General features: G+C 37.8%; 1 protein-coding gene, 1 long non-coding RNA gene and 1 pseudogene across 2 annotated transcripts in view; 1 reads left to right on the forward strand and 2 right to left on the reverse strand.

Annotated features, from left to right (window-relative positions):
- Window positions 1–940: 940 nt before the first annotated feature.
- LOC100618216 (transcription termination factor 1-like) lies at window positions 941–3,748 on the reverse strand (annotated as a pseudogene).
- A 10,514-nt stretch (window positions 3,749–14,262) lies between these two features.
- LOC130456510 (uncharacterized) lies at window positions 14,263–23,440 on the reverse strand. The gene is made up of 2 exons (XR_008915496.1): window positions 23,322–23,440; window positions 14,263–15,369 (listed from the first exon to the last, which is right to left on the reverse strand). It is a non-coding gene; the product is annotated as an uncharacterized LOC130456510 (long non-coding RNA).
- PDIA6 (protein disulfide isomerase family A member 6) overlaps window positions 23,277–26,285 on the forward strand; it is a 34,420-nt gene continuing 31,411 nt past the window's right edge. The window contains exon 1 of the mRNA XM_007476137.3: window positions 23,277–23,481. Coding sequence (XP_007476199.1) covers window positions 23,463–23,481 — 19 coding nt within the window. The 5' untranslated portion in view covers window positions 23,277–23,462. The remainder of the gene's footprint in view (window positions 23,482–26,285) is intronic.

Genomic DNA, 26,285 nt, shown 5'->3' on the forward strand with positions numbered 1-26,285 from the left:
TGATGCCCTTTCTTCTGAGGCAGGATGAATGGTGGCTCTAAGAACCAAATTCCTGCTGATTATATCGATTCCAAGTCCCCATCTCTCTCCCTTCATCAGTGAAGACAGGGAGAAAGATAGACCTCCCACCACTGACTTCCTTTATTTTGCCCAGTTTCAATCCCTTCATTTGCCTCCTCATTAATTTGCTTGTAGGCAGATGTTTTGCTGAGACAAAGGAAAACAATTTCCTACATTGTTCCTCTTTAACTTGATTAGAATACATCACATATTCCCTTCTGTCTTCTTCCTCCTTTTTCCCTTTTGTGCACCCTCTCATTCTATAATTTAACCCCACAAAATGAATAAACGTGGTTCATAAGCAGGGGCTTGTGAAATTTATATCTCATGATATTTCAGGCCTCTTTCTCCACCAAAAGCCTCTATTTGACTATTGCTTTCACATTCATCTGTTGCATACTTTTATTTCTTTTTATTTAAAGAACCTTATTTTATATTCATCTTAATAAGGTATATAAAGAAGGAAAGGAAATAATCTCCAGCAGTGCTCCTTCTATCAAGCATATGTGCGCTTTCATTACAAAAATGAAAATCTTCATCTAATAGACTTTACATTTGTCTCATTAACTATAATGGCATGTACAGAAACCACCTATACAATTAAAAATATACCAAAGACATTGTTTAATTCATTAGCAGCAGAATCTAGTCCCACCCTAAATGGGAAGGATATCAAACTTAAAACAATACAAATGTTATTTTCATGATAACCTAAAATACAAATATATCAAACTATTGAATGATCTAAAATACAGGATTATTTTTAAGTCATTTATCAAAATGAAATTGAGACATTGAATGGTAAAAAATCATTTTATGTAGCAACTAACAATTTTACGAAGTACTTTCTCCACAACACTAATGGGAGGTAGAGAATGCAAGTGTTCTTAAACATATATGACACATAAAGAAACTGTCTGGTTACATAGCTAGTAAATATTTTTTCTTCAAAGTTCATTACATTGCCTTAGTGATGCCACTTTGAGACCTTGTTTTGAGAGACCTCAGATTCTCTGTCTCTTCTACCTTAAATATCTTAATGGTGTTATCACAATAAAACAAATATGAAGGGGGCAGCTGGGTAACTCAGTGGATTGAGAACCAGACCTAGAGATGGAAGGTCCTAGGTTCAAATCTGGCCTCAGACACTTCCCAGCTGTGTGACCCTGGGCAAGTCACTTGACCCCCATTGCCTAGCCCTTACCACTCTTCTGCCTTGGAGCCAACACACTGTATTGACTCCAAGACGGGGAAGGTAAGGGTTTAAAAATATATATATATTAAAAAAAACCAACCCTCCCCTGGTCATTATCCATGCTTTTGCAGGATGAGAATTATGAAAATAACTTGGAAAAAAATGAGCAATGAATAAATTAAAAACATAAAAAAGGAATCTGTGCATGACTCCAGCTTAGCTGTTTTCTTCTCTATCTTTTTCTTCACTGTCACTTTCTCAAAAAAAAAAATGTCTGAATCAAAACACTGCTTTGGCACCTTGGGCTCCTGGACAGTTGCACCTTCTTTCTTCAGTTTCCTCTGTAACATTTGTTCCAGTAATGGACAGCTAGTCTCATACAGGTAATCTATAATTTCTGGGAATGAATGTCTTCTTCTGTCAAAGAGGGACATGGGTAGCTTTTAATTTATAAAATTTAGATTGAACATTGGATGGAGGAACATCTCCAATTGCATCAGCAAGACATTCCCAATTAATTTTGTTAGCTTCTTGTACATTTATTTGATATAACTTTTCAATAAGATTGATTTTGGCACACATAGCATTTGTCCCACAGTATGCAACTTTCCTCTTAGTTAGAATTTCAGGCAACTTACTTTTACACTGCATCCAATTTCTTGTTTCTACTTTGGCTTCTGCTTCTACCCAGGATATCCCCTAATAGAGTTGTTACCACAAAACTAATAAATTTGGGGGCACTGTCTTCTTGGAGTGGAGAGTCTCTATCTTCTACCTCCTTAGTGACAACTTCTTTAGAATCACTTCTTCAACAGCTTCAAGTTTCTGCTTTACTCCAAGGACTGGGAACCAGAGAATTTCAGTATAACAGAAAAACAACTGTGAGACTCCATCTCACCAGTCTTTTTCCAGTCATTTCCATGTATGGACTGGTGCTTTAATATCTGAGTTTATTTTTACTATATCTGCCTTTATAATTGTTGATATCAAACATTTTTTGCTCTATAATAGACTAATTTCCATGGTTAGGGAATACCTTCACCAATGTGGCATCTAAAATGGTGCTTTCTTTTTAAGTCTGTGATAACAGATTTCTCTTCTGAATAACCTGTCTGTATGCAGCAATTTATCTGCAGTCTCAATTCCAGTCAATGATAAAAAATCTTCCACATTTCCCCATAATTATTCATTTTACTTTGCAGAAAATTTGCCAAATCTAATAAGGATATCTTGTTTTTTAAATCATTGAACCCATTTTAAGTCATCCCTGTACATTTGCTTTATTGTGGCAGCTGCCCTTTCCTTCACATTTGGACTAAATAAACTCTTGGAGTTTCTTCAGAGCAGCCTACTGTAGGGTCCGAGAAAATCCCCCGGGAAAGGAGACACGGAGACAATGCAAGTAAGCAAAGGATCACCTTTAATAAATCTAACACGTTGGGGCTGCCCCAAAGGAGGAACCGCGCTGGCTTGGCTAGGGGAACACCTTTTATATAGGGGGCTAGCTTTTATATAGGGGGGTGTCACGAGTTGGCAGTTACAGCTAGCTGAGGGGTTCACAGTACGGGGAGTGTCTGCTTAGCTGCTGGAACGGTTATGCTGACTTGGGCAAGAATTTACTCCTGATCCCCCGGAAGGAGGTCATTTTGACCTCCTTCACTACAAGGCAACATCTAGATCTATCAGATCCTCAGACATATTTTCCAAATATGAATCATCACCTATTTCTAAGTTCTTTCTTTCCTCATTTGCAGATAGTCAGATTCCTAACACTGATGATGAGAACAGTCAATGGAAGCCTCAGTGTCTATTCCCTCCACATATCTGTGTGCTTTTGAGCAAGTGCTTCCTAGGTTGGTTATCAGACTTAACTCTGTCTATCTCTGAAGTTTCATTTCCAACGTGCTCAGTACTCGGGCTCATGCCACAGTTCCTGAAAGGCTGCCCAACTTACTTCTAGTCTGTTACATACTGTGTAATTAGAATCTGTTACTCTAAAAACTAAGATTCTCAGCACTCCACTCTCCTTCTTACATTACGTGCTGACGTAGGGAGGTTATAAATTTTTAATGTCGGATTTAAATTCATATCCAACAATACTTTTAGGAAGAGATCTCATAATGGCCTTATTGTTGTTATTTGTTTTTGTTATCCTTCATTGCTATATTTCTACACATTATATTTCTGTTATCTAATGTTTAAAAAGCAAGTCATTTGCTATGCTCCGGTTTTCCTTATAAGAATACTTCATGTTTCTTGTTTACTGAATTAATTTCCTTTTTTTTTTTTACTAATAGGCTCAGATTTACAAGGTATATGTTGCATCTTGAGCAACTCTACTTTTTAGAATTTTTTCATTACCTCCTGTGTTTTCCTGTTAGTATCAAATAGTATCATATTACTCAAATTTTCTTTCCTTAACTGAAGGTCTTTTTCCTAATCATTTGCAGAAGTTGTTATTTGTTATTGGTATTATTAAATTTAGCCACTATGTATGCCTTAGATTTTGCAACAGAGTTGGGTTTGGGTTTTTTTTCCCTCCAAAGGGCAATCTTTCTTTCTTTCTTTCTTTTTTGCTTTTCTTCCCTTTTTTGGTTTTATTTTATTTTATTTTCCATTCCAAATTATCTCCTTCCCACTCCCATGGAGGAAATTAGAAAAACAAAACCTAAAATGATTTTTGTAAGCAAGGAATGATGTTTGAAGTTGACCAAAGAAAAAAAAGAAAAAGAAGAAAAAGAATCTATTATAAATATATTTAAAATAGAAATAAAAATTTTAAACCTATTATAAATATAAATAAATAAATAAATGGAATTCCCACACTAGTCATGTAGAAAAGAGAAGAAGAAAAGAAAGGGGGGAAAAGAAAAGAAAAAGATACTTAAATTTGGACTCAAGTCTATCAGCTTTCTCTCTGGAGGTAGACAGCATGTTTCATCATAAGTCCTCTGGTATTATAATTGCTCGTTATGCTGAGCAGCATTTTGAAGTCTTTCAAAGTTCTTTGTCTTTACAATATTGTTCTCTTGGTTCTGCTCATTTCACTTTTCTTCAGTTCTTCCCAGACTTTCTGAAACCACTCCCCTCATCATGTCTTACAGCACAATAGCTTTCTATCACTCACACACATACATATTCATATTAAAAATGAGATTTTTATCCAAAAAGCTAACCTATGAATATTATTTCCCTAATTTCCTACTTCTCTTCTAATGTTAGCTACATTGATTTTGTTGTGCAGAATCTTTTTAATTTTATTTAATCAAAATTTGGTGTCTGTGAACCTCTCTCCGTTTCATTTGGTCATAGAGTCTTCTTCTATCCTCTATCTATTTTTCCAATGCTTCTCTAATGTGAATTTTAGATTTACACCACCATGCTTAGTCTAGCAATCAGGAATGTATACACTCCTACTTAAGGATTAAGTGTTGGTAAGAATGGCCTATGAAAGGCATGTGCTAGCAAATAACAAATCAGAAACAACTGACAGACCCCCTGGGCTGTCCTAAGTCAAGCTTAAGCTACCATTGGTACATGTGAGATGCAGAAAGTGATGCAAGAAACAGTCTATATATTTCACGTCACTTCCTCTCTCAGAGCTCTTTTTATGGAGAGGTGGTTCAGACTCTCTTTCGCGGGGGAGACATGGCTGGTGGCAGTGTGCTGGGCATCTTGGCTTCTTGGCATGCCTGCAACTCTTGTCCGGGTTTGGTGGTGTGCATCCTTGGTGCAGTGACTGGGTAAAGCTCAATAGCGTGAGTCAGGTGAGACATCTTCCCTGAGCTCTCTCATGAGTTTAGACTAATTCCTTTTTTCCCTTTACCTTTCCTAAAACACCATCATCTTAGAGGTCCCTCATCTCGGAATAGGCCTCATGGCTGGAAGCCAAACTAGTTCTAATCTCAGAGGAGGCCTCATGGCTGGAAGGTCTCTGAACTCCCCTTGGCTCAGGCTAGGCCAGAGAAATCTTATACCCTTTTCCCTCTCTCTTCTTCTTAATTCCTTCACTATATATTAATTAAACCACCATAAAATTCTCAAACTGACTTGAGTATTTTTATTGTGATTGAATTAAATACCTGGCAACCATAGTATAATATATTTTAAAAAAACACCTAAATTTACCCCTAACACTAATTAACATATGATGTCACCCTTTAGGTCAAAATCTCACATCCATTTGGAGCTTATTCAGGCATATAATGTAGATATTCATCTATACCTAGTTTCTGCAAGATTACTTTCCAGCTTTTCAAATTTTTTTTTCCATAGAATAGTCAGTTCTTGTCCTAGTAGCTGGGATTTTTTTTTAAAACCCTTACCTTGTCTTAGAATCAATACTGTGTCTTGGCTCTATGGCAGAAGAGAGGTAAAGGTTAGACAATGAGAATTAAGTGATTTGTCCAGGATCACACAGCTAGGGAGTGTCTGAGACCAGATTTGAACCTAGAATCTCCTGTCTCTAGGCCTGGCTATCAATCAGTAGCTGGGATTTTATCACACACTAGGTAACTATGCTCATTTGTTCAGTATCTCACATACCTAATCTTTTCCATTGATCAACCCTCTCTTTCTGTCCCCGTACTGTGATATGGAAATCACTTTAAAAGACTGATATATATTAATTTAAGGTCGCCAAGGAATTCAGCTATGTAATTCCTAAATGAAAACTCAAGTCAGCAGTCAACCTTTTATGGAGTTTTTAATTACAAACAGGAGGAAGAAAGGCATGAGAGAGAGAGAGAGAGAGAGAGAGAGAGAGAGAGAGAGAGAGAGAGAGAAAGGGGAGAGAAGGGAATAGGGCTTAATACCCCCTCTGCTTAGGTTGGGCCAAAGGCCCAAGCCCTTAGATAGCTGAGGCAAAGAAAAGAGATCAGTCCCTATCACTCACGTGACCAAAATGGAGAAACAGTCTCAGGGGCCTCCACCTCCAGCCTCCTTCAGAGCAAGCCCTCCTCTCAGATCTCTCCAGGAGCTCTCCCTCCAGGACCTCTCTCCTCTCAGACTCCTTCAGAGCAAAACCTCTTAGAGCAAAACCTCTCAGAGCAAAACCTCTCCCTCTCTCCTCAGACCCTGCTATCTTTAAGGAAACCATCTAAGTCCCCTCCCCTCAGTTCTCACATCTACCAATCACTGTCGATGTCTCCCCTGTGCCAATGGTGGCTCTAGCTTAACCCAGGACCGCCCAGAGGTCTGTTTCCTTTGCACATGTCTGTTGAAGGTCATATTCTCAAATAATTAAATCTTGATCTTTGCTGCAGCCCTTCCCAAATCCTGTTACTCTGAGTAGGGTGGAGATTGTACATTCTAAGACCTGGTTCTGTCATTCCAAGTATCTCTATTGTATCAATTCTAAAATCAATCATGACTCAAAGAACTTCCTGTTCTATGCTTAAGCATAGGTCAAAGCCCTTTCCATTGTTTAGCAAAAGGTTTCTGTCCTAAAGTAGCCTTAAGTAGGGAGGAGAAGGATCCTCCCATGCCAAGGAATTTCACATTCCAATAGAGTTCTTACTATCAGTAGGAAATTTTTCAAGTATGAAATTTCCCAATGGGGAAATTTCCAACATTCATAAGTCTAAGAAATTTTAAGGTTTAAAGTACCAAATCATTTCAATGATTTAGTCTGTGTAGCATAATTTGAGATATGGTATGCAAAGACTCTTTCCTCCCCACTTTTTTCATAATTCCCTTTATATCCTTGACCTTTTTTTCCTCCTGATGAATTGTTACATTTTTTTCTACCTCTATAAAATCCTAAAAATTATTCATTTCAATTTCATGTTTTGAAATTACACTTAAATTATACATACATGCATATATTTTTACCAGCTACATATGGTGAAATTAGTTTTAAAAAGTAGATGTTTCTAATAAATCAAAATAATTTGAAATGTTTTCATTGTTTTTTCTGCCTAACAAAAGAGGTAGTTTCACAGGATGCATATTTCCTAATAACATATTCCTAGAAAGAGCATTAAATTTATTTTATTTAATGGAATATCATTAAACTTCTCTGATTTAATAAAAATCTTTAACTGAAGATCCATACATTCTAGTTCTAATCTTCAAATTTTCCAAAACTCATGGTACATTTGATTTTTTAATACTTTTTGAAAAGCATGTTAGTTGATCTTGACTGTAGGACAGTTGAAATTGATGAAAATTCTTCAATTACATCAGTTGTTAAAGCAAATTCTTGCAAGAAATTAATGCTCTCTAATCGCTTTACCAAACAAGAATTAGGGGAAAAAGGCATGCATTGTGCAGGAGAGCTTTACCATACAGTAGTAGCGGCTTATAAACTACCTCTTATCCATCACAGTTTCATTTTGTTGTTGTTGTTCAGTTCTTTTAGTCATGTTCAACTGACTCTTTGTGACCCCATTTGGAGTTTTCTTATCAAAGACACTAGAGTGATGTGCCATTTTCCTTCTCTGGCTCTTTTTATAGATGATAAATTGAGGCAAATAAGGTTAAGTGACTTAACCAGGGTCATAGAGCTAGCAAAAGTCTGAGGCCACATTTGAATTCATAAAGATTATCTTTCTGACTCTAGACATTGCATTCTATCCAATGTACCACCTACATGTTTCTCATTCCCAATACTCCACCAATTTTAATCATTTCAATTTCAAGTTCTTTAGCTACAGTTCCTAGCTCAGTTTGATATTATTAGTTTGGTAATGAATAAAATAAATTGTATTCAGAAATAAATGATTAATTTATTTTTTGTCAAATATTGAATCAAGTGTTAATTATAAACAGTGATTTAAACAGGTGACAAATAATGATTTCAGAAAAATTTTCCAACACCTTCACAGTTACTCCAGACTTTTTTTTCTCAATATTGAATAAGTATCATTAGAATAAGACATAACTAAATTCACTTTCAAATATTCATTATCATTAAATTAAATATTCATTATTTAATAATCATTTAAAAGACAATATTTTGAAAATATGCTCTTCTATAGTTGACACAACTTTTGTAAGGATTAAAATTAATATCTGATACTTCAAGTATTATATTTAATAATATTTATTAAATATTTATCTTGAAGCATAAGGAAGTAAGGCTAGCAAAAAACAAAAGCCACTCCTCCCTCCTCCACCATGGAACCAGAGAGATCATGTGGGCAGAAACAGAAACTCAAAACCCCTCCCATGTAAGGAGACATACATACAGGAAATTGGAAAGGGGATTCTGGAAAATGTAGTCTCTAGGGTTCAAGATTCTAAATCAATACATATTCCCCTGTGATCCTTTGGGAGACCTCTCTCCCCAATGGATCATGAAAACATAACTAACTTATAACTTTAACTAGAGGTATATACAAATGTTACAGTTTTTAAAGGGAATTTATAATAATTTGGGAATAAGAGGAAAATAAAAGGGAAAAGAAACAAAACCAATAATAGGTGCATTGACAAAAAGTCAATTAGGGGGCAGTCCCCTTTGGCATAAGAGTATACATTCAAAACAAAGGCATTTCAACCCCCCACAGTTCAATTCACACCCAAAAGTTCACTCTGGATCTTCTGGTGCAGCATGTGGTCTCTGCAGGCATCATTCTGGATTCTGGGAGGTAGCAAGTTTCTTATCCTAAAATTGCTCAAATTTAAATCAAAGTTCACAACAATAATTTGACCTCCCCCCCCCAGGTGAATAATAACAAACACAGGGATCACTCAGGGATGAATGGCTGAGTTATGAGGTATATGAATCAATTTGCAAAAGAAAATTTTAAAAAACCATGAAAAAATCCAAATAAAGAGAAAATAACTTGTGGATGAAATACAAAATGTAAAAGTCTTATGTCTAAAAAAATCTAAGTCAAGGAAAAACAAATCTATAATAGGATCTTGAATCAGGGCCCAATTAAAATGATTTAAGTAATTATGCATTTACCCAATCAGTAACCAGGACTACAGAAAGTTTGCTACACCATAAAGACAAAAAAGGGACTATATTATAGGAGCCAGGTAGGAGCCAAATTTGAGATACTTGGTAGAATGTGGGACAAGGAAGACCTACCTTTAACCCATGTTAAATAGCCACAACCTCGAACCCCAAACAAGTCCAAGTCCTCTTATCTTGGCTCAAAATTTTCATCACTCCCATTGAGATCAGTTGGTCTCTTTGACCTTGTGCTCAATTGGCACTAAGAAATTTAGCTTTGTGCTTCTTTGGCACTATGAAATGGCCCTTTTTATATTCTTTTGTCCTGGAATCAGACAGAATAATTAAGCAAAGTCCCATAATTTTTTTAAACGATCAATGGCATCATTTTTATAGTCTAAAGCTTTGGGGGCACACATTAATATTAGAACAAATGTATTTAAAACTTATATTACTGCAAAATAAAAAAAAAGTTTAAAGAAAAATCTTCTCAATACTGTTGCCATGTGCTTCAAATACAAAAAGGAGAGAAAAATAAAACTCAGATACTATATTGCACATGCAAGGAAAAACAATAATAAAAAAGTTTTAAAAATCAATAATATATAGCTTAAAATCAGTGACACACTGCATCAGTCATGTGAATACAAATGATTTTCAGAATAAAACAGTAATACAGTAGATAATGCACCTTCAAAGAAGTACCAAAGTCCCCCAAATTCACAATAGCCCAGTTAATTACAATAGCAAACAAACGCACTATCATATTTCATATAAGTTGCTGTATGACATAAAAAAACCCTATGAACTAATGAATATTTGTCACAATTTTTACAGATGTAGCAAATCTTTCAACCTTTGCAAACATATTTTTAAACAAAGTAAAACTTATTTGGGCCTAGAACATCATCAAGAAATCTAGATTGTTCTGCTGGAAGTAAATTAAAATTAAGAGTTTTGAGTTTTGCAGGAGCTCTTTTTTCCGGCTTCCTGATTCATATAAACACCTTGGTAGGAACATTTCTTTGTTTTTCTACCTTTAATACAACATTCTTTATTATATATATATAGTAAACCTTAAAATTTCTTAGACTTATGAATGTTGGAAATTTCCCCATTGGGAAATCTCATACTGGAAAAAAATTTCCTACTGAAAGTAAGAACCCCCTTGGCATGGGAGGATCCTTCTCCTCCCTACTTGGGGCTGCTTTAGGACAGAAACCTTTTGCTGAACAATGGAAAGGGCTTTGACCTATACTTAAGCATAGAACAGGAAGTTCTTTGAGTCATGATTGATTTTAGAATTGATACAATAGAGATACTTGGAATGACAGAACCAGGTCTTGGAAACTACAATCTCCACCCTACTCAGAGTAACAGGATTTAGGAAGGGCTGCAGCAAAGATCAAGATTTAATTATTTGAGAATATGACCTTCAACAGACATGTGCAAAGGGGCAGGCCTCTGAGTGGTCCTGGGTTAAGCTAGAGCCACCATTGGCACAGGGAAGACATGGACAGTGATTGGTAGATGTGAGAACTGAGGGGAGGGAACTTAGATGGTTTCCTTAAAGATAGCGGGATCTGAGGACTAGGAGGTTCCAGAGGTTTTGCTCTGAGAGGTTGTGCTCTGAGAAGTTTTGCTCTGAAGGAGGCTGGAGGTGGAGGCCCCTGAGACTGTTTCTCCATTTTGGTCATGTGAGTAATAGGGACTGATCTCTTTTCTTTGCCTCAATATATAATCATCCATTTAGAAATTACTAAAATTATTTCTGAAGTCCCCTTAAAATTACAATTAAATTCTTAGCTTATTCAGTTCTCTAAAGTTTGTATATAGCTTTTGATGAAGTACATCCATCATTATCTATGTGACAATTAACAAAGACAACATGTGATTTTCAATGGATCTAGTGACAAGGGTTTTAGGCAAGATGTTCATGGGCTTATACAGTGTTATTTTGTTCTTCAGCAGAGGTAAAGGTACAAATTAAAGATTAATATAAGCAAAACATAGTAGCTTAAAATGATTCAGTATGACAGAAAGATACTGATTAAATTAAAACAGATAAACTTTAAAAAATATTTAAACCTTAAAGCAATCAGTAAATACAATAATATAAGCCAATGAGAAGGTGCACACAGGCAGTACAGTCAAAATCCTTTTCACCAATCCCAATAGACTTGTTCACTATTATAGGAGGAAAATAAACTCAAAATAGTTAGCAATAAGCCTCCAGATCTCTTTTAAAGTTTCCTTCCCCAGGATTTATTATCCATTTAGATTTTGTTTTTCAGAGGTCTGAATTTCCTCATAGAAGCACAGGACAGAATCTCCACTCTGCATGTTGAGAGTATTTAAGACTTTTAGAACTTTCTCAAAATATTTCAGATTGTTTTGCAGCATAAGCAGCCTAGCTTGTGGCATATTCTTGAGGAGAGGGAAAAAATAAAGACACATCTCTTCATGATTAAAGTATTTCAAAGGCATATTGCTTATATTGAATTGAAATTTCTTGTATAAATATGAAAATACTCATAATACAGTCTTTAAAAGTGTATCCAAATCACTTATAGACATGAAAATGGAATATTAAATATACAGTATAGAAAGAAAAATCAGATTTATGCAGCCTTTTAAATAAATAAGTCCATTAAAATTACTCTTAACAGGGCTTATCTTAATTTCAATGTGTACAGTATTCTAGAACAGTGCTTTTATGGAGTGCAAACCCTTATAGAAAATAACGCTGTCTACTTAATCAATATATTTGAACAGAATGTCATATTTACATCTAGAATATATACTATGTGCACTAATTCAAAAAGGAATTGAAAGTTCAGGTGGATGAGCAGTCTCATGAAAGACAATGCTTTATGTTATAACCATACCTTTGGTTCCATCATTAACTGAGAAACATTTATCTTTATAAAACATATTTTTGGATAATATATATATATATATGTATCTTTACAGAAAGGCTATAAAAGCATTTGAGTAAACTATTTGATTCCCTTTTCTATAATCATCCTTTAAAATCCTTATACCTGTATTTGATTTCTATCTTTCCCAGGCGTATATTGTTCCTTTGATGTTCATATCTTGTCCCTGTTTCTTACTTTTATCAGAAAAAGTGAAGTGTTTGTGCCTTTTTTCAGTGTCAAATTTGCAGATCAAAAAAAAAAATGCTTTCATTCCCTGACCACCCTGTTAATAGGTCTGCAGTTGAAGTGACCATGCTGCTAGTCATGTCCTGCTTTCAATTTTTCACGACTATTGATCCACTTCTAAGAAAAGAGGATTCTGGGAAATGTAGTCTCTAGGGTTCAAGATTCTAAATCAATATACCTTTGTTTTTAAACCCTTACCTTCCGTCTTGGAATCAATACTGTATATTGGTTCCAAGGCATCAGAGTGGTAAGGGCTAGGCAATGGGGGTTAAGTGACTTACCCAGGGTCACAGAGCTGGGAAGTGTCTGAGGTAAGATTTGAACCTAGGACCTCCTGTCTCTAGACCTGGCTCTCAATCCACTGAGCCACCCAGCTGCCCCACTGACACAACTTCTTTAAAGCAACAAATAATGTTATCAGTGCAAGAATTAATTGAACTGCATCTTCACTGTGTTTAACACCTTGCTAACTTTCTTAGTTATTCTCAGCAATATAATGATTAGAGCAATCTCACAAGACTCGTGATGGAAAATACTACTTACCTCCAGAGAAAGAACTGATGGAGTCTGAATGAAGATCAAATCATACAATTTTTCACTTTCTGGAGGGGTTTTTCATGGTCTTTTTTTATTTATGTATTCTTTCACAACATGACTAACATTGAAATATGTTTCACATGATTATACGTGTTTAACCCATATCAAATTGCTTCCCATCTCAGAGATGGGCAGCAAGAATTTGAGACTCAACATTTTTTTAAGTTAAAATTTATTTTTACATGTAATTGAGAAAATTTTTTTAATTTTAAATTTCTAGTTTACTAGTCATTTTGACTCGAGTTATAATATCAGTGACCACATTCTCTTATATTTTAAATTTAATCCCTACAACTGGAAGAGAAGCTTGAAATATATTGACATAATTTTACAAATTAGATAGAAACTTTGAATGAAATAGCGTAAGTATTTTGTTAAAAGAGAATAGCAAGAGAAATAATAAAAGGGAAAAGAAGCTGTAGAATGTAGAAAACAGACTGGTAGAAAAACAATATGAGAATCATTTCATCCCATATCCCCACCCAATACACAGGTGGGTACAACCTCCCTGGAAAGCTCACAAAGAATTCTATTGCTTTGAAAAGATCTTCTAATGAAATCCTACAACTCTCTTCTAATGAGTGACTCTCAGGGTCCCTAAGTATCATCAGGAATAAAGTGAGGGCTTTTTCATGTTGGCCTTGCTCACTACAATCTATCTTATTCTTGTTCTTATTTGTGATTTCTTGGTGTTCAAATAAAATAAAAATATTTTTGTGTTACTTCAAAAAAACATTATGGTTATTGTTAGCACATCAGTTCTTTCTAGGAACAATGGTCTAGACTCTAGATCCTGCACATCACTAGTTTTATTTATAAAAAGACTAATTCAACTTTTTGAAGTTGTCCCAAATCAAGATCACCCAAACCTTTTGCAATCATTTATTAAATGGACAAAGGAATTATACTAGATTTCTGTCAGAATGCTTCAAGTTTGGAAAGTTCAACAATTGTTCTGTTTATTTGTTTGTTTGTGTACCCAAACTTGAGTCCCAATAGAATCTTAACAAACTTGGAACCAGTGGGACAAATGATGGCACTTCAAAGTGAAGGAAGAGTATAAGCATTTATATAGTGACCGCTATTATGCCAACCTTAAGAAATGGGAGAGAGAGAAAGAAGGCTATTCTTCTGTGTACCGAACTCTTTGAAGATGATTCTCCTATGATCTCTTCTTCTGATGTGACTGAAAGCAGTAGTTTCTATCTTACTCCATTTGGTTTTGCTTAGATGTCAGTGAGACAGGGAATGACCTGACACTGTGCCATTGGTCTGGTATGTCCCAGGGAAATTCTTTGAAGTACTTAGGAAGCAGCAAAATCTATGGAGGCAAGAAATGGGTCAAGCAAACTAGTTTATTCAGCATATATTCTTGACCAGAAAGAAACAGACTAAAAGGACTTCCTCAGGCAGAAAGTAACTAGTGGCTCCAGAAGCTTGGGGAGGAGGTGGTAATCTTATATAAGTATAACCTGAGACCCAAAAGTCCTTTCAGATGGGATTCCCCTTACTGGTGGAGACTCATTGCTTGATTCTCTATGCCTGCACGAGGGGCGGAATTGTCGGAGTTTGAGGGAGAAAAAAGATGTTGATCTGTCTTCCAACTTCAACAAAGAAGACAGAAGAAGCCAACATGTAAAGGAGCCAGAGCCTTCATCATGCCTCCATCCCTACCTTGCTATACCAGGGACTTCAGGGAATTTCCTCATGGGCGTTCTCTCTCAGTTAAACGATCTCACTCCTATCAGGATAACTCATTTACTCAATATTATCTCATATAGTTTCATCTGGCTACCTTCTCTGATTTCTATTTTTCTATCATCTTGGTTAAATGTGTTTATTTACTATTTAAAGAGATGCTCCTTAAGTGAGTGCTATTTACTAATGGTGTTTTTTGTGAAACAGACATTTGATGGGGACCCAAGCCTTAAATAAATAGCTTGGGATGTTCCTTTGAACAAAAACTTATCTTGACCCTAAAAATGGTTTTTTCCAAACTAGTAATATTTGGGGATGGAGTGAGAATAGATATAATTCTAGCCCAATACCTTATCTGAAGAGAGGAGCATGGCTATCCTCTGCTCTCAAACACCTACATCCTCGTGGCAGAAATCAAAGATTCTCTTGGAGGTAGAGTGGGCAGCAATGACACTAAAAATGTCTGTGAATACATCTAAACCACACCTGGACAGACCCATATGGACAAACATGGGTCAAAGGGCAACAAAATATAGCACATCTCCTTATATAAAGGCTAGAATAGGATCCCCTTAGCCTAGGGAGCTAGATATTACCAAAGTCTGATACCAAATCAGGCCCACTGAGGCAGGGGTGGTTGGTTGATAAGGGAGTGAGAGACTCACATATGTTAACTAAACAACTCCAGATGCTAAGGAAAGATTCCAACAGTAAGGGTACTTGAAACTTGAGCTGTTAGGAATAGCCTAGAACAATGACAATAGATGGAACGAAGATTACTATAACCTCCTTACTTTTTTGCCAACATCTGAAAAGTCTTGCACTACTTATGTCTCTAAATTTTATATTTAAAGCTCTTATTAAAGAATTAGTACTCCATTCACTGAAGAAATGTGCCTGTAAAGAATCATAAAGTGGGCTAGTGGAAAGAATTGACTTTAGAGGCAAGAAGACCTAGTCTGAATTTCCTCCTCTGACATACATTCATTCAATACATATTAAGTGTTTACTATGTACCAGGCAATGTGCCAAATGATGGGATACAAAAATAGACCCTGTCCTAAAGAGACTGACTATGTGATAATAAGCTAGTTACTTAACTTCTGGGTGCCCCATGGCAATTTTGATACTGTATGCTGGAGAGCATGTCTTCCCCAGGAGTTCTGTATGTATACCAATAAAGTCACAGACTAAGATCTTTGGCCTCCCCTCCCCCCAAAAGAAAGAAATCTACCTATAAATATGTTTCTTGAGAGCAAGGACCAAGAACATAACAAATTCTCCCTGGTGGAATAAGGCAAATGTGAACAATTTGTTCCAATAGGTCAAGAAGGTGGTGAAGCAGGCCTTGTGGAGTACTTAAGGCTTAGTTAGACATCAAAAAAAGCCAGTCATATATTACATTCCAAGACATCACCAGTCATCTTGACTTTTACCTTTCTACTAGACTCAATGACTCTGGAAGAAGAGAGGCAAACTACAACTTCACTTTGCTTAAATACAATTTATATGCAAGTCAAAAGATATCACCCAAACCATTCTTTTATTATTTGGTTATTTTACTCTTTTTTTACTATTTTTTTTTTTACTATTTTATCTTGAAGTCCTATGGCAATAAGTGACAAGGCGAGCAGTTGGGTGGCTCAGTGGATTGAGAGCCAGGCCCAGAGATGGGAGGTTCTTGGTTCAAATCTGGCCTCAGAAACATCCCAGCTATGTGACCCTGAGCAAGTCACTTAACCCCCATTGCCTAGACCTTACCACTCTTCTGCCTTGGAACAGTATTGATTCCAAGTTACAAAGCAGCAAGTGCAGATATACTGGGAGCTGTAATCACAGTCCTGTACACAGCCAGTCCAAGGCATAGACAAGTGATGGCAAATCTTTTAGCGTCAGGGAGATTTGGTAGCCCACTGGGTGTCTGAGCAGGCTTTTTTAAAGACTGCATCCATTTACTTCCTGATAAGAGGAAAGGTATAGAAAAGGTGTTCTAAAAAGTGTTTGCTTCACCCAACCTAACAATGGTCTGCCGTACAGCATCAGGCAGTGATGCTACCCTGTGGTGGAAATACCAAAAAAAAAAATGTACAAAAGCTTTTGCAAAGACTCTTCCCCTTGTGGGAATGGAATGTGAGCACATTTATGGACAACATAAAATCCAGCAGACCTAAAAGACAAGAAGCTCTTGTTGCAAGAGAATTCAGCAGATATTTGATGTCCAAATAGCAGTTCTGAGTGAAATGAGGCTGGCAAGTAAAGGTGAGCTTACCAGGGCTGGAGCTGGGTACCCATTCTGAGGTTACCATCATGAGGAGTGCCGTGAAACTAGTTTATGTTTCACCATCAAATCTAATCTACAAGGTTGTATGCCTCCCAAAAGAAGAGAATGACAGGCTCATGACAATGCAATTGCTACTTGCAGAAAAGTGCCATGCAACCATCATCAGTGTAAATGCTCCCATCATGACAAACCCCAATGAAGGCATTTTATAAAGACCTGGAGAGTCTCATCAACAGTGCAGCAAAAGAGAACAAGTTTATAATTCTGGATGACTTTAATGCTAGAACAGGTACAAACTATCAGAAATAGCAAGGAATCCATGGGAGAAATAGAATTGGAAATAGCAACAACAACAATCCCTTACGACTGAAGATTTGTGAGTCTCCTGACCTCATCACCATTTACTATATACCACTTCCCTAAATGCAATAAAACTTTGTGGAATCACTCCCAAAGCAAACATTGGTATTTAGTAAACTATGTCATTGTGAGGATTAGAGGCAGACAGGATGTGAGAGTGACAAGGGTGATGTATGGTACTGAGTGCTGGAACTGAACATCAGAGACTTATCTTCTCCAAACTAAACATTCACATTCAACAAAAGCAGCACCCCCAAGGCAAGGCAACTACTGGAAGACTTAATGTCAACAGATTAGAGTACTTCTCCAAGCAAGAAGAATTAGTTGCTGACTAAGGGAAAGCTTTGTCAACAAGCAGTTGGACTGAAGCAGAAAAGGAGTGAGCCGCCTTCAGGGATTTGGGGCACAGAACCAAATTTATTCATCTGGGCCAGAATACTCAAAACAGCAAAACTTGTTTGCTAAAAATGATGAGGAAATGCAGAAACTACTAAATGAAAAACAAAAATTCCACAGGGTTTGCTAGCAAGATAGTTTGGCCATCTCTAAGAAGGCAGCATTTAACTCTAACAAAAGTAAAGTATAAGCAAAGCTTAGAAAGATGAAGGATTCTTGGCTCAGTAAGAAGGCAGATGAAATTCAGTTTTATGCTGATAGTAACAATCCAAATCACTTCTATGATGCCCTGAAGACTATTTATAAGCCAAAGACCTATAGTGACTCTTAACTACTTAGTGCTGACTGTAGCAAGGGAAGTTGCAAAGAAGTTGCAAAGATTGAGTGACAGCCCTCAAGCCTAGATTCTTAAGAGATGGCTGGGTGAAGATTCTAAGTTGTTGGATAGCTTTTCAGCTGTCTGTCTTTGAAGCTGGATTCAACACAGAAGCTGTAAATCTGAGAGGCTCCCTAAATTAACCATATCTTAAACTGCCTGCCTTGGATTATCATCCAGAAAAGGTTGAGTGGGACTTCCCCATTCATTCTGGTGGACAAAGTGATTTGGGTGAGGATTCCTCTATTTCCTGGATCTTTTAAGGACCTTCAAATGGTTTCTTCTGTCTGACCCACCAAGGACTCTGGAGAGTGTGAGAATCTGGGCTCTCTGTTTGGACTTTATCCTTTACTTAACTTGTACATTAGTTTAGTTTAGTTAGATTAAGATTAGTGTAGAAACTTTATTGGGTTAAGAATCTGAGTGGGAAATAGATGGTCCATCCTTCTCTACCATTACCTTCCTTTAATAAAATTATTACTTGTGTATGTTCCCTTTCCTAAACTTTTCCTCCTTTCTTTAAAATCCCCTTATAACATGATGGAGCCACACTAAACAGTAATAACAATATGATCCTGGAGAGATGGGTCAAACACTCCCATGGTTTTCTCAACAGACCATCATTAATCAATGTTGAATCCATTAACTATATACCTCAGGTTAAAGTCAATCCCTCTCTAGCCAAACTTCCAGTTGAAATAGTTTTGAATACTATTAGACAACTTCTGAAGTAGTTTTGAATACCACTAGTACCCTTTAGAGTGGCAAAGTGCCTGCTACTGATTGCATTCCAGCAGAAAATTTACGAGGCAGTGGATCTGCTGCACAGAAAAAAAGCTAGCTAAAATCTTCCAAGTTATATGGCAAGAGGAGGTTATTCCCCAGAAAATCAAGGATGCTTCCATTTTCCACTTCAATAAAGCAAAAGGAAATAAGTTGCCCTGTAACAATTGTGGGTAGGGGAGGGGAGTCCTCCTCTCTCTCTCAGCTTTTGCAGGCAAGATCTTTCCAAAAAGTGCTCCTTAATGGGCTGATCTTTCACCTGATCAACTACCCAAAAGCCAATGAGGCTTTAGAAAGGGCTGAAGAATGGTCAATATGGTGTTTGCTGCACAAAACAATTGTTTTGGAAGAAATGCCAGAAGCAGTTTGTACACAACATTCAGCCTTTGATACTGTTGTGAGGGCTTGTGGAAGATCCTGGCAAAATTTGGTTGTCCAGAGAAGTTCATCAGCCAGCTCCATGATAGCATGCTTGCACAACTTCTGGATAAGAGATGATGCTCTCATGCTTTCTTAATCACCAGTGGAGTGAAGCAGGACTGTATGCTTGCTCATGATTTTTAGCACAATGTTTTCTTTTTTTTTTTAAACCCTTACCTTCTGCCTTAGAACCAATAATATGTATTGGTTCTAATACTATATATTGGTTCCAAGGCAGAAGAGTGGTAAGGGCTAGGCAATGGGGGTTAAGTGACTTGCCCAGGGTCACACAGCTGGGAAGAGTCTGAGGCCAAATTTGAATCTAGGACCTCCCGTCTCTAGGCCTGACTCTCCATCCACTGAGCCACCCAACTTCCCCCTAGCACAATGTTTTCAATTATATTGTTAGACACTTTCAATGAGGACAAAAACATCATCAGGGTCAGCTACCTTATTCAGGGTAAATTATTTCACTTGAAAAGACGCCAAGCCAATACTAAAGTGAGGGGACAGTCAGTGCATGATTTTCTGTTTGCAGATAGATGATTGTGTACTCAGTGTAGCTTCTGAGACTGAAATGAAACAGAAATAATTTCTCAGCCACTTGTGCTAAAGTTGGTCTGACAAGTTACATCAGGAAAACAGAGGTTTTCCCCAAACAGCAACACACCGTCCATATGTGGAACCATCCGTTATAGCAAATGGAAACATTATGAATGTTGTGGACAAGTTCACCTACCTTTACAGTTTTTTTCAGGGATATCCACATAGATAAGGTTGAAGTATGCATTGCCAGGGCTAACTCAGTGTTTGGAAGACTCCAAAGGAAAATGTGGGAGAGAAGTATTAGGCTGCCTAACAAACTGAAGATCTGGGCTGTGCTGACCTCATTATTGTGTACCTGTAAAACCTGGACAATACACCAGTGCCATGCCAATCACTTCTATTTGAATTGTTTCAAGAAGGTCTTGAAGATCAACTGTCAAGATAAGGTACCAGAAGCTGAGGTTCTTTCTTGAGCTGAACTGCCAAGCATTCAAACTCTACTACAGAGAATGAAACTCCAATGGACTGGCAGGTAGTTCAAACGGCAAAAATATGTGTGCCTAAAAGGCTAATTACAGTGAGCTCACATGAGGCAAGGACTCACATGGAAGTCAAAAGAAGGGATAGAAAGACATTCTCAAGGTCCCTCTGAAAAACTTTGGTATTGATTGTGAGACGTGGCAGACATTGGCCCAGCACTGTCCGGCATGCCATGTCTGCATCAGAGAAGGTGCTGTGGTTTATGAGCAAAGCAGAATTGTAGTAACTCCAAAGAAACATGAGATGTGCAAATTTAGAGAGATCTCCATCCCAAATGTTCATATGGGCTATTTGTACCCCATCTGTGCTAGAGACTTCTAAGCTCATATTGCTTCATCAGCCACAGTAAATATCAAAATCAGTCCCAACATAGTGATGTCATTTAGGTCCTTCAGTATGAAGGACAACAACCTATCTGATTACAGCCTTCTTATCCAAGGCACTTTCTTACCACCATAGAAGTAAATCTTCCACAAAGGGCCTATCAAATGTGTGGGAGACTTTCTCTTGTTGGTCTTTGCCTAACCATGGAGTTTCAGGGATGACTGGTCCCCCCTCCTTTTATTTACTTATTTATAATCTGATGATGCAAAAGAGAACAATGAAAGGAGAGGTAGAAAAAGCTATGAGAAATTTGAATAAGGATCTTCATTTTTGATTGAAGGAATTAGGGAAAGCATCAAGTAGGAGGTGTCACTTGAGATAAGACTTTAAAGGATAATTAAGCGGAAGAGCTAAGTTGTTCATTGAAACCTGGAATCAGAAGGACCTGAGTTCAAGGCCTCAGATACTTCCTAGTTGTATGACCCTGGGCAAGTCACTTAACCCCAATTATCTAGCCCTTATTGCTCTTCTGATAGTATCAATTCTAAAACAGAACTATAAGGGTTTTGTTTTATTTTTTTTTTAAAGGAAGGCTGGGAATTTCATTGGGGAACATAGGGGAGGAGGGGGGTTTCAGGGGACGAAGAAGAGAGACTCTAAGGCATAGAAGATATAGGTGAGTATAAGACAGTTTCTGATAGAGGGCAAGGTAAAAAAAAATAGTATAAAATTATATAAACGGGTCCTGCTAGGTTGTGGAAGACTTGGAATGCCAACCAAAGGATATGAGCTTTTTATTAGTGGAGCAACAAGGTTAAAGAATAGAAGCTTTGAACAGAGACAAATCAGAATTTTCATAATAGTAACAAGAGCACTACATCTGTGATCAGAATATTTGGGGTCACAATTATTTTTTTAATAAACCCTTACCTTCCATCTTAGAATCAATACTAGGTATTGGTTTGTTGCGATGGGAATTAATGCCTGATTCTCAATCCACTGAGCTACCCAGTTGCCCCCTTTTCAAAATTAGACAAAAGAGTTAACTTCAATTTCCTCCTTAGCAAAATGAAAATGCTATAAGGCCCCTAACAGCTTTAAATCTATTAATTTTCTTGTTATTGTGATGTTATTCATCATAACTTTTTTTTGACATGTGAAATGCAATGCTTCCTTTAGAAAATCTCAAAACATTAAAGCTGGAGTTAAAAACAGTCTAGACCAACCCCTTTATTCTCCAGATAGAGAAAATGAAACTTAAATGGACTCAGTGATTTACCTAGTCACACAACCAATAAGAACTTCATCCAAAAATTCCAAAATACTTAACATTTAGCCATTGATAAAGAAACTGGGTTCTGCAGGGTCAAGGAAAAACTCATGAAATATTGGCTGAATCCTCCTTATGGTATGAAGGTGACCCTCAGCTCTCAAAAGCTATGCCAGCAGAAGGCAAGTTCTGGCAAGTCCTCCCAAGCTGGAAAGGCTTCAAGTACCAGCCTAGAGAGAAAATGTGTGTCTGGTCTTAAAATGTCAGCCTAGCTGGAGAATGGGGGAAGGCCCATCACCCTAATCACTCTAACACATAGCCTTTTTTTGAACCTAAGATGGAAGGCTGTTATATCATCTTATATTATACAATATTTGTCATTGTATTATACATATAAATTCTTATTCTCATTCCCTTGTCTTCCTTCTGCTTCAGAAGGCTGAGAAAGCTGGGGAAAGGTGGGAAGATACCAGAAAAGATTCAAAGGAAGCTCCTTGAGTACTGAGACCACATTTCTTTATGTCCTCAGCATTTAGGTCAGTGCCTGGCAAATAGTCACATAATAGAAGCTTCATGAATAATTGTCGACTCACTTATGTATGTTTCCCCAGAACAGGAACTTAGCAAACCTGACACACTTTATGCTCAGTAAATTAATTTTAGATTACCACTGCCTGGTGAGGAAGTGAGTTCTCCACACTATTGATATAGATTAGTATAAAGGCTGAATGGTCTTTAATTAGATATGTTTCAGATGGGGAATCTATGTTGGGGTAGAGGTTAGATGGATAAGTTCCTCTAGTCTAATAAAAATTATCCGGGCAGCTAAGTGGCAAGGTCAAGGAAGAGCAGAATTCAAATGCTGCCTTAGATACTTAATAGCTATGTAACCCTAGGTAAATTACTTAACCTATTTTTCTGTAAGATGGGAATAGTAGCACCTATCTCACAATGTGGGGGGAATGATATTTCATAAGGGAAAGCGCATTGCACTCCTGAAGGCACTATATGAATGTTTTGTTATAATTATTAACTATTAAAAGGAAAGCAGTGAAAAACATAAAAGAAAAGAGTTGAGAAACTGAGCATGAGTAGAAAAGAGAACGGTTGGGAACAGGAGGGGCGGGGCGGGATGGGACAGGGCGGAGCGGGGAAGGGAAAAAGGCGGGGTTGAGACTCTGAACCAAAAAGAGCCAGACGTGAAAACGGTAGGAGGCTGGGCACTGAAGTTAGGTACCCTCCCCCACTCACTGTCTATGAAGACGTGATTTTCTACCCGGCCAATTTCCATTGGCTATTCAAATAAACGAAGACCGCGTGGACCAATAAGGTGAAGCCACGGCTTGGCGAGAGTTTTCACTCCCTCCCACTTCCCGCCGCTATTGCTCCCTGGCCTCCTTACCCGCCCCTCCTGGGCTGAGGGCGGGGTTCGCCGGGCTAGTGGGGGTGCTCAGTAGAGAGCGGGCGGGTGGCTGAGGAGCGGGCGAGCGTGTGCTACGGTGGCGGCTTTGACTGCAGTGGGGCCCCCGGGGTGCTCCTCAACATGATCGGCCTAAGGCTTGGTAGGCGTGAGGCTGCTGGCTGGGCAGGCGCGCGCGCGTGGGCCGTTGGAAGTGGGATGGTGGGGATGAGGAAGGGAGAAGCGCGTGCAGGTTGCCGGCTTCCCCCTCCGCCTCTCGCGGCCATTGCGAAGGCCCGCCCGGCCAGGGGCGCGACCAACAAGCTTCGAAGACTGGATGGGCTCCGGCCGGGATGCCCAGTGGGAGGGAAGGAGCAGGAAGAGCAGCATGTGAGGAGAAGCTGTGTTGGGGGCGAGAGGGGTGTCTATGTGGGGGGCACCGTGCGGAGAGTGTCGGGAGAAAGTAAGAGCGAAGGACTTCGGGACTGATGCGGGGAAGGGGGGGGGGGGCGGAAGGAGCCGATATTGAGTTTGGGGTACTTAGAGTGAGCTACCGGAAGGAACTCACCCGGAGCACCCTTTTGAAGAGTAAAAGCAGTGCTTAAAGAGGGAGGATAAAACCGGAGGCTCTTCCCACGGGGGTTGGGGTGAGAGTGATGATGTCTGTGAGCGGCGTGTAAGCAAGAGTTAGACTAGTGACCAAATCCTCCGTGGATGGGAGATGCTTCGTGGGGGTAGGGGGGCGGGTCTCAGACCTAGTAGTCCAAGGAGTTCTTCCTTTGGTGGAGAAGGGTGTCACTCTTGGGTGGGCCGGGAGGCCCTAGGCAAAACTTTAAACACTCTTATGCATGAGGGGGCGGGGCTTCGTTCCATTTCACCTCTTGGTATGACAGGCCCAGTAAGATTTATCCTTAATATTCTGACCCATTCCGCCATGACAAGTTTTTTTATGTTTATTAAGGAAAAGCTAAAACTCCCCAATCCTTTTGGGCCCCAGAGAATCAAACTATTGTTTGTAGGTGCTCTTAAGTGAGAGAGAGGGACTTCTGAACTCATTCTTCTTGTACTGAGTGTTTGGAAGAATAGGACTGAAAAAAAATAATTGTTGGAGATTCATTTTATTTGTACTTATTATAGATACACAGAGGTAGGTTGGGGATACCATACAGTTCTTCAAACGTATTTGTATTTTGTAAGTGAGGTGTAAAGTAAGGAATATGGAGTTTGGGGTTCAAGGGACCCTTTTCTCTCTGGGGCCTTTCCACATAATACTACATTTGAGGTGAATGTTGGGTGAAAGAGATTTTTGCATGGGGTATAATGTGAATAAGTGTAGTGTGTATTATGTACCTGTATTTCCACCAAGGATTGCTTTTTATCTTTATATTCCCTAGTACATAGGAATTGGTTAATAAATACTTGATTTGAATTGGAAGGAGCCTTAGAGATTATAGTTCAGCTTTATCATCTTCATTTAAAGAAACTGAGACCCAGAAAGATTAAGTGATTTGCCCAGTGTCACACAAACCTAGGTTAAACCTAGGTCCTCTGATTCAAAATCTGATGTCCTTTACATTTAACAAAAGAGGATAATTTCTGTATTCAGAAAATTTCTTTGAGAATTTTTAGTTACCAGGTAAGCAATCATCAAAATATAAGTGGTTTTAGAAATCACACTGTGAGACTTACCTGAGCCAGCAAAGTGACCTCCTTGAATTCAGTAAGGAAATAGAAGTTACAGGTGCCAAATCATCTGCTCCCTTGAAGTCTAGGTACTCAGATATGGAGATATTACTGACAGCATTCATCAGTATCAAGAAGGATGCAAATAAATTTAGAAACAAGTCAGTTTAGAAATTAACCTATTTTGTCATCTTTGCTTTTATGTGGGATTCTTTGGGGGGCCTGGTATTATGATCTAGGAATTATCCTTTGATCATTCTCCTTTATATAATATTAATTTTTAAATTTGGAACTTAGATACCAAAAAGAAAAACACAAAAGTAATTGCAATATTGTGAAATGATCAAATGTGATAGACTTTGCTACTAACAGCAGTACAATGTTCTAGGACAATTCTAAGGAACTTAAGAAAAAGAATGCTATCCACCTCCAGAGAAAGAACTATTTGAGTAAAAATGCTGATGAAAACATGATTTGTCATTTGTTTACTTGAGTGTATTTTGGGGTTTTGGTTTTATGAGATTGTTCACTTACGAGAATGATTAATATAGAGACAAAAAAATAAATTAAAAAACAAATACAGGATTATATATGCAACTGTGGTTCTCTACTCCACAAGCTTCTTTAAAATTATATGTAATATTAAATGTATTGTTTAAATTTTATGTTAAATAATAAAATATAGCAAATAATTTAAAGGACAATCAAATACGTTAATGGCCTAACTACCCTCTCTCGTCCCCAAACTTCTGGTTCTTTAAGAGAAAGAAGGAAAGGCCCTGTAATAGATATCATCAAGCTAAAGTAATCCACACAAGCCATGTGCAAAAAAGTGTGTCTCTTCATCACCTCTTTCAGGAAGTGGATAACATACTTCATATAGGAAGGCTTGATTGATCCTTTCATTGATCTGAATTCTTTCAAAGTTGTTTTTCCTTTCTCCCCATTGCTATATTTATATGAAATGTTCTTCTGCATCCATCTATTTGAATTCTTAACAGTAATACATAGGATTCTCTAAAAGTATATTTTTGTGTTTTTTAAACGATACAATAAAATTACATTCCTATAACATGATTTATTCAGCCATTAATGACATCACAATCAATTTGCTTGTTTTGTTTTCCTCTTCCCCTCCAAATTTTCCCTCTTAACCCCACTCCTTCCTATTCCTATTCTTTTCCTTGTGTTTATACATAAAACTGTGTTCAACCCTCCTCTCCTTTTCAGATAAGAGTGAGGTTCTTGTGCCTACCTCTCTACTTAGTTTTTATATGTTCTCCA

This window comes from Monodelphis domestica, chromosome 1, assembly GCF_027887165.1.
Source record: "Monodelphis domestica isolate mMonDom1 chromosome 1, mMonDom1.pri, whole genome shotgun sequence".
Taxonomy (NCBI): Eukaryota; Metazoa; Chordata; class Mammalia; order Didelphimorphia; family Didelphidae; genus Monodelphis; species Monodelphis domestica.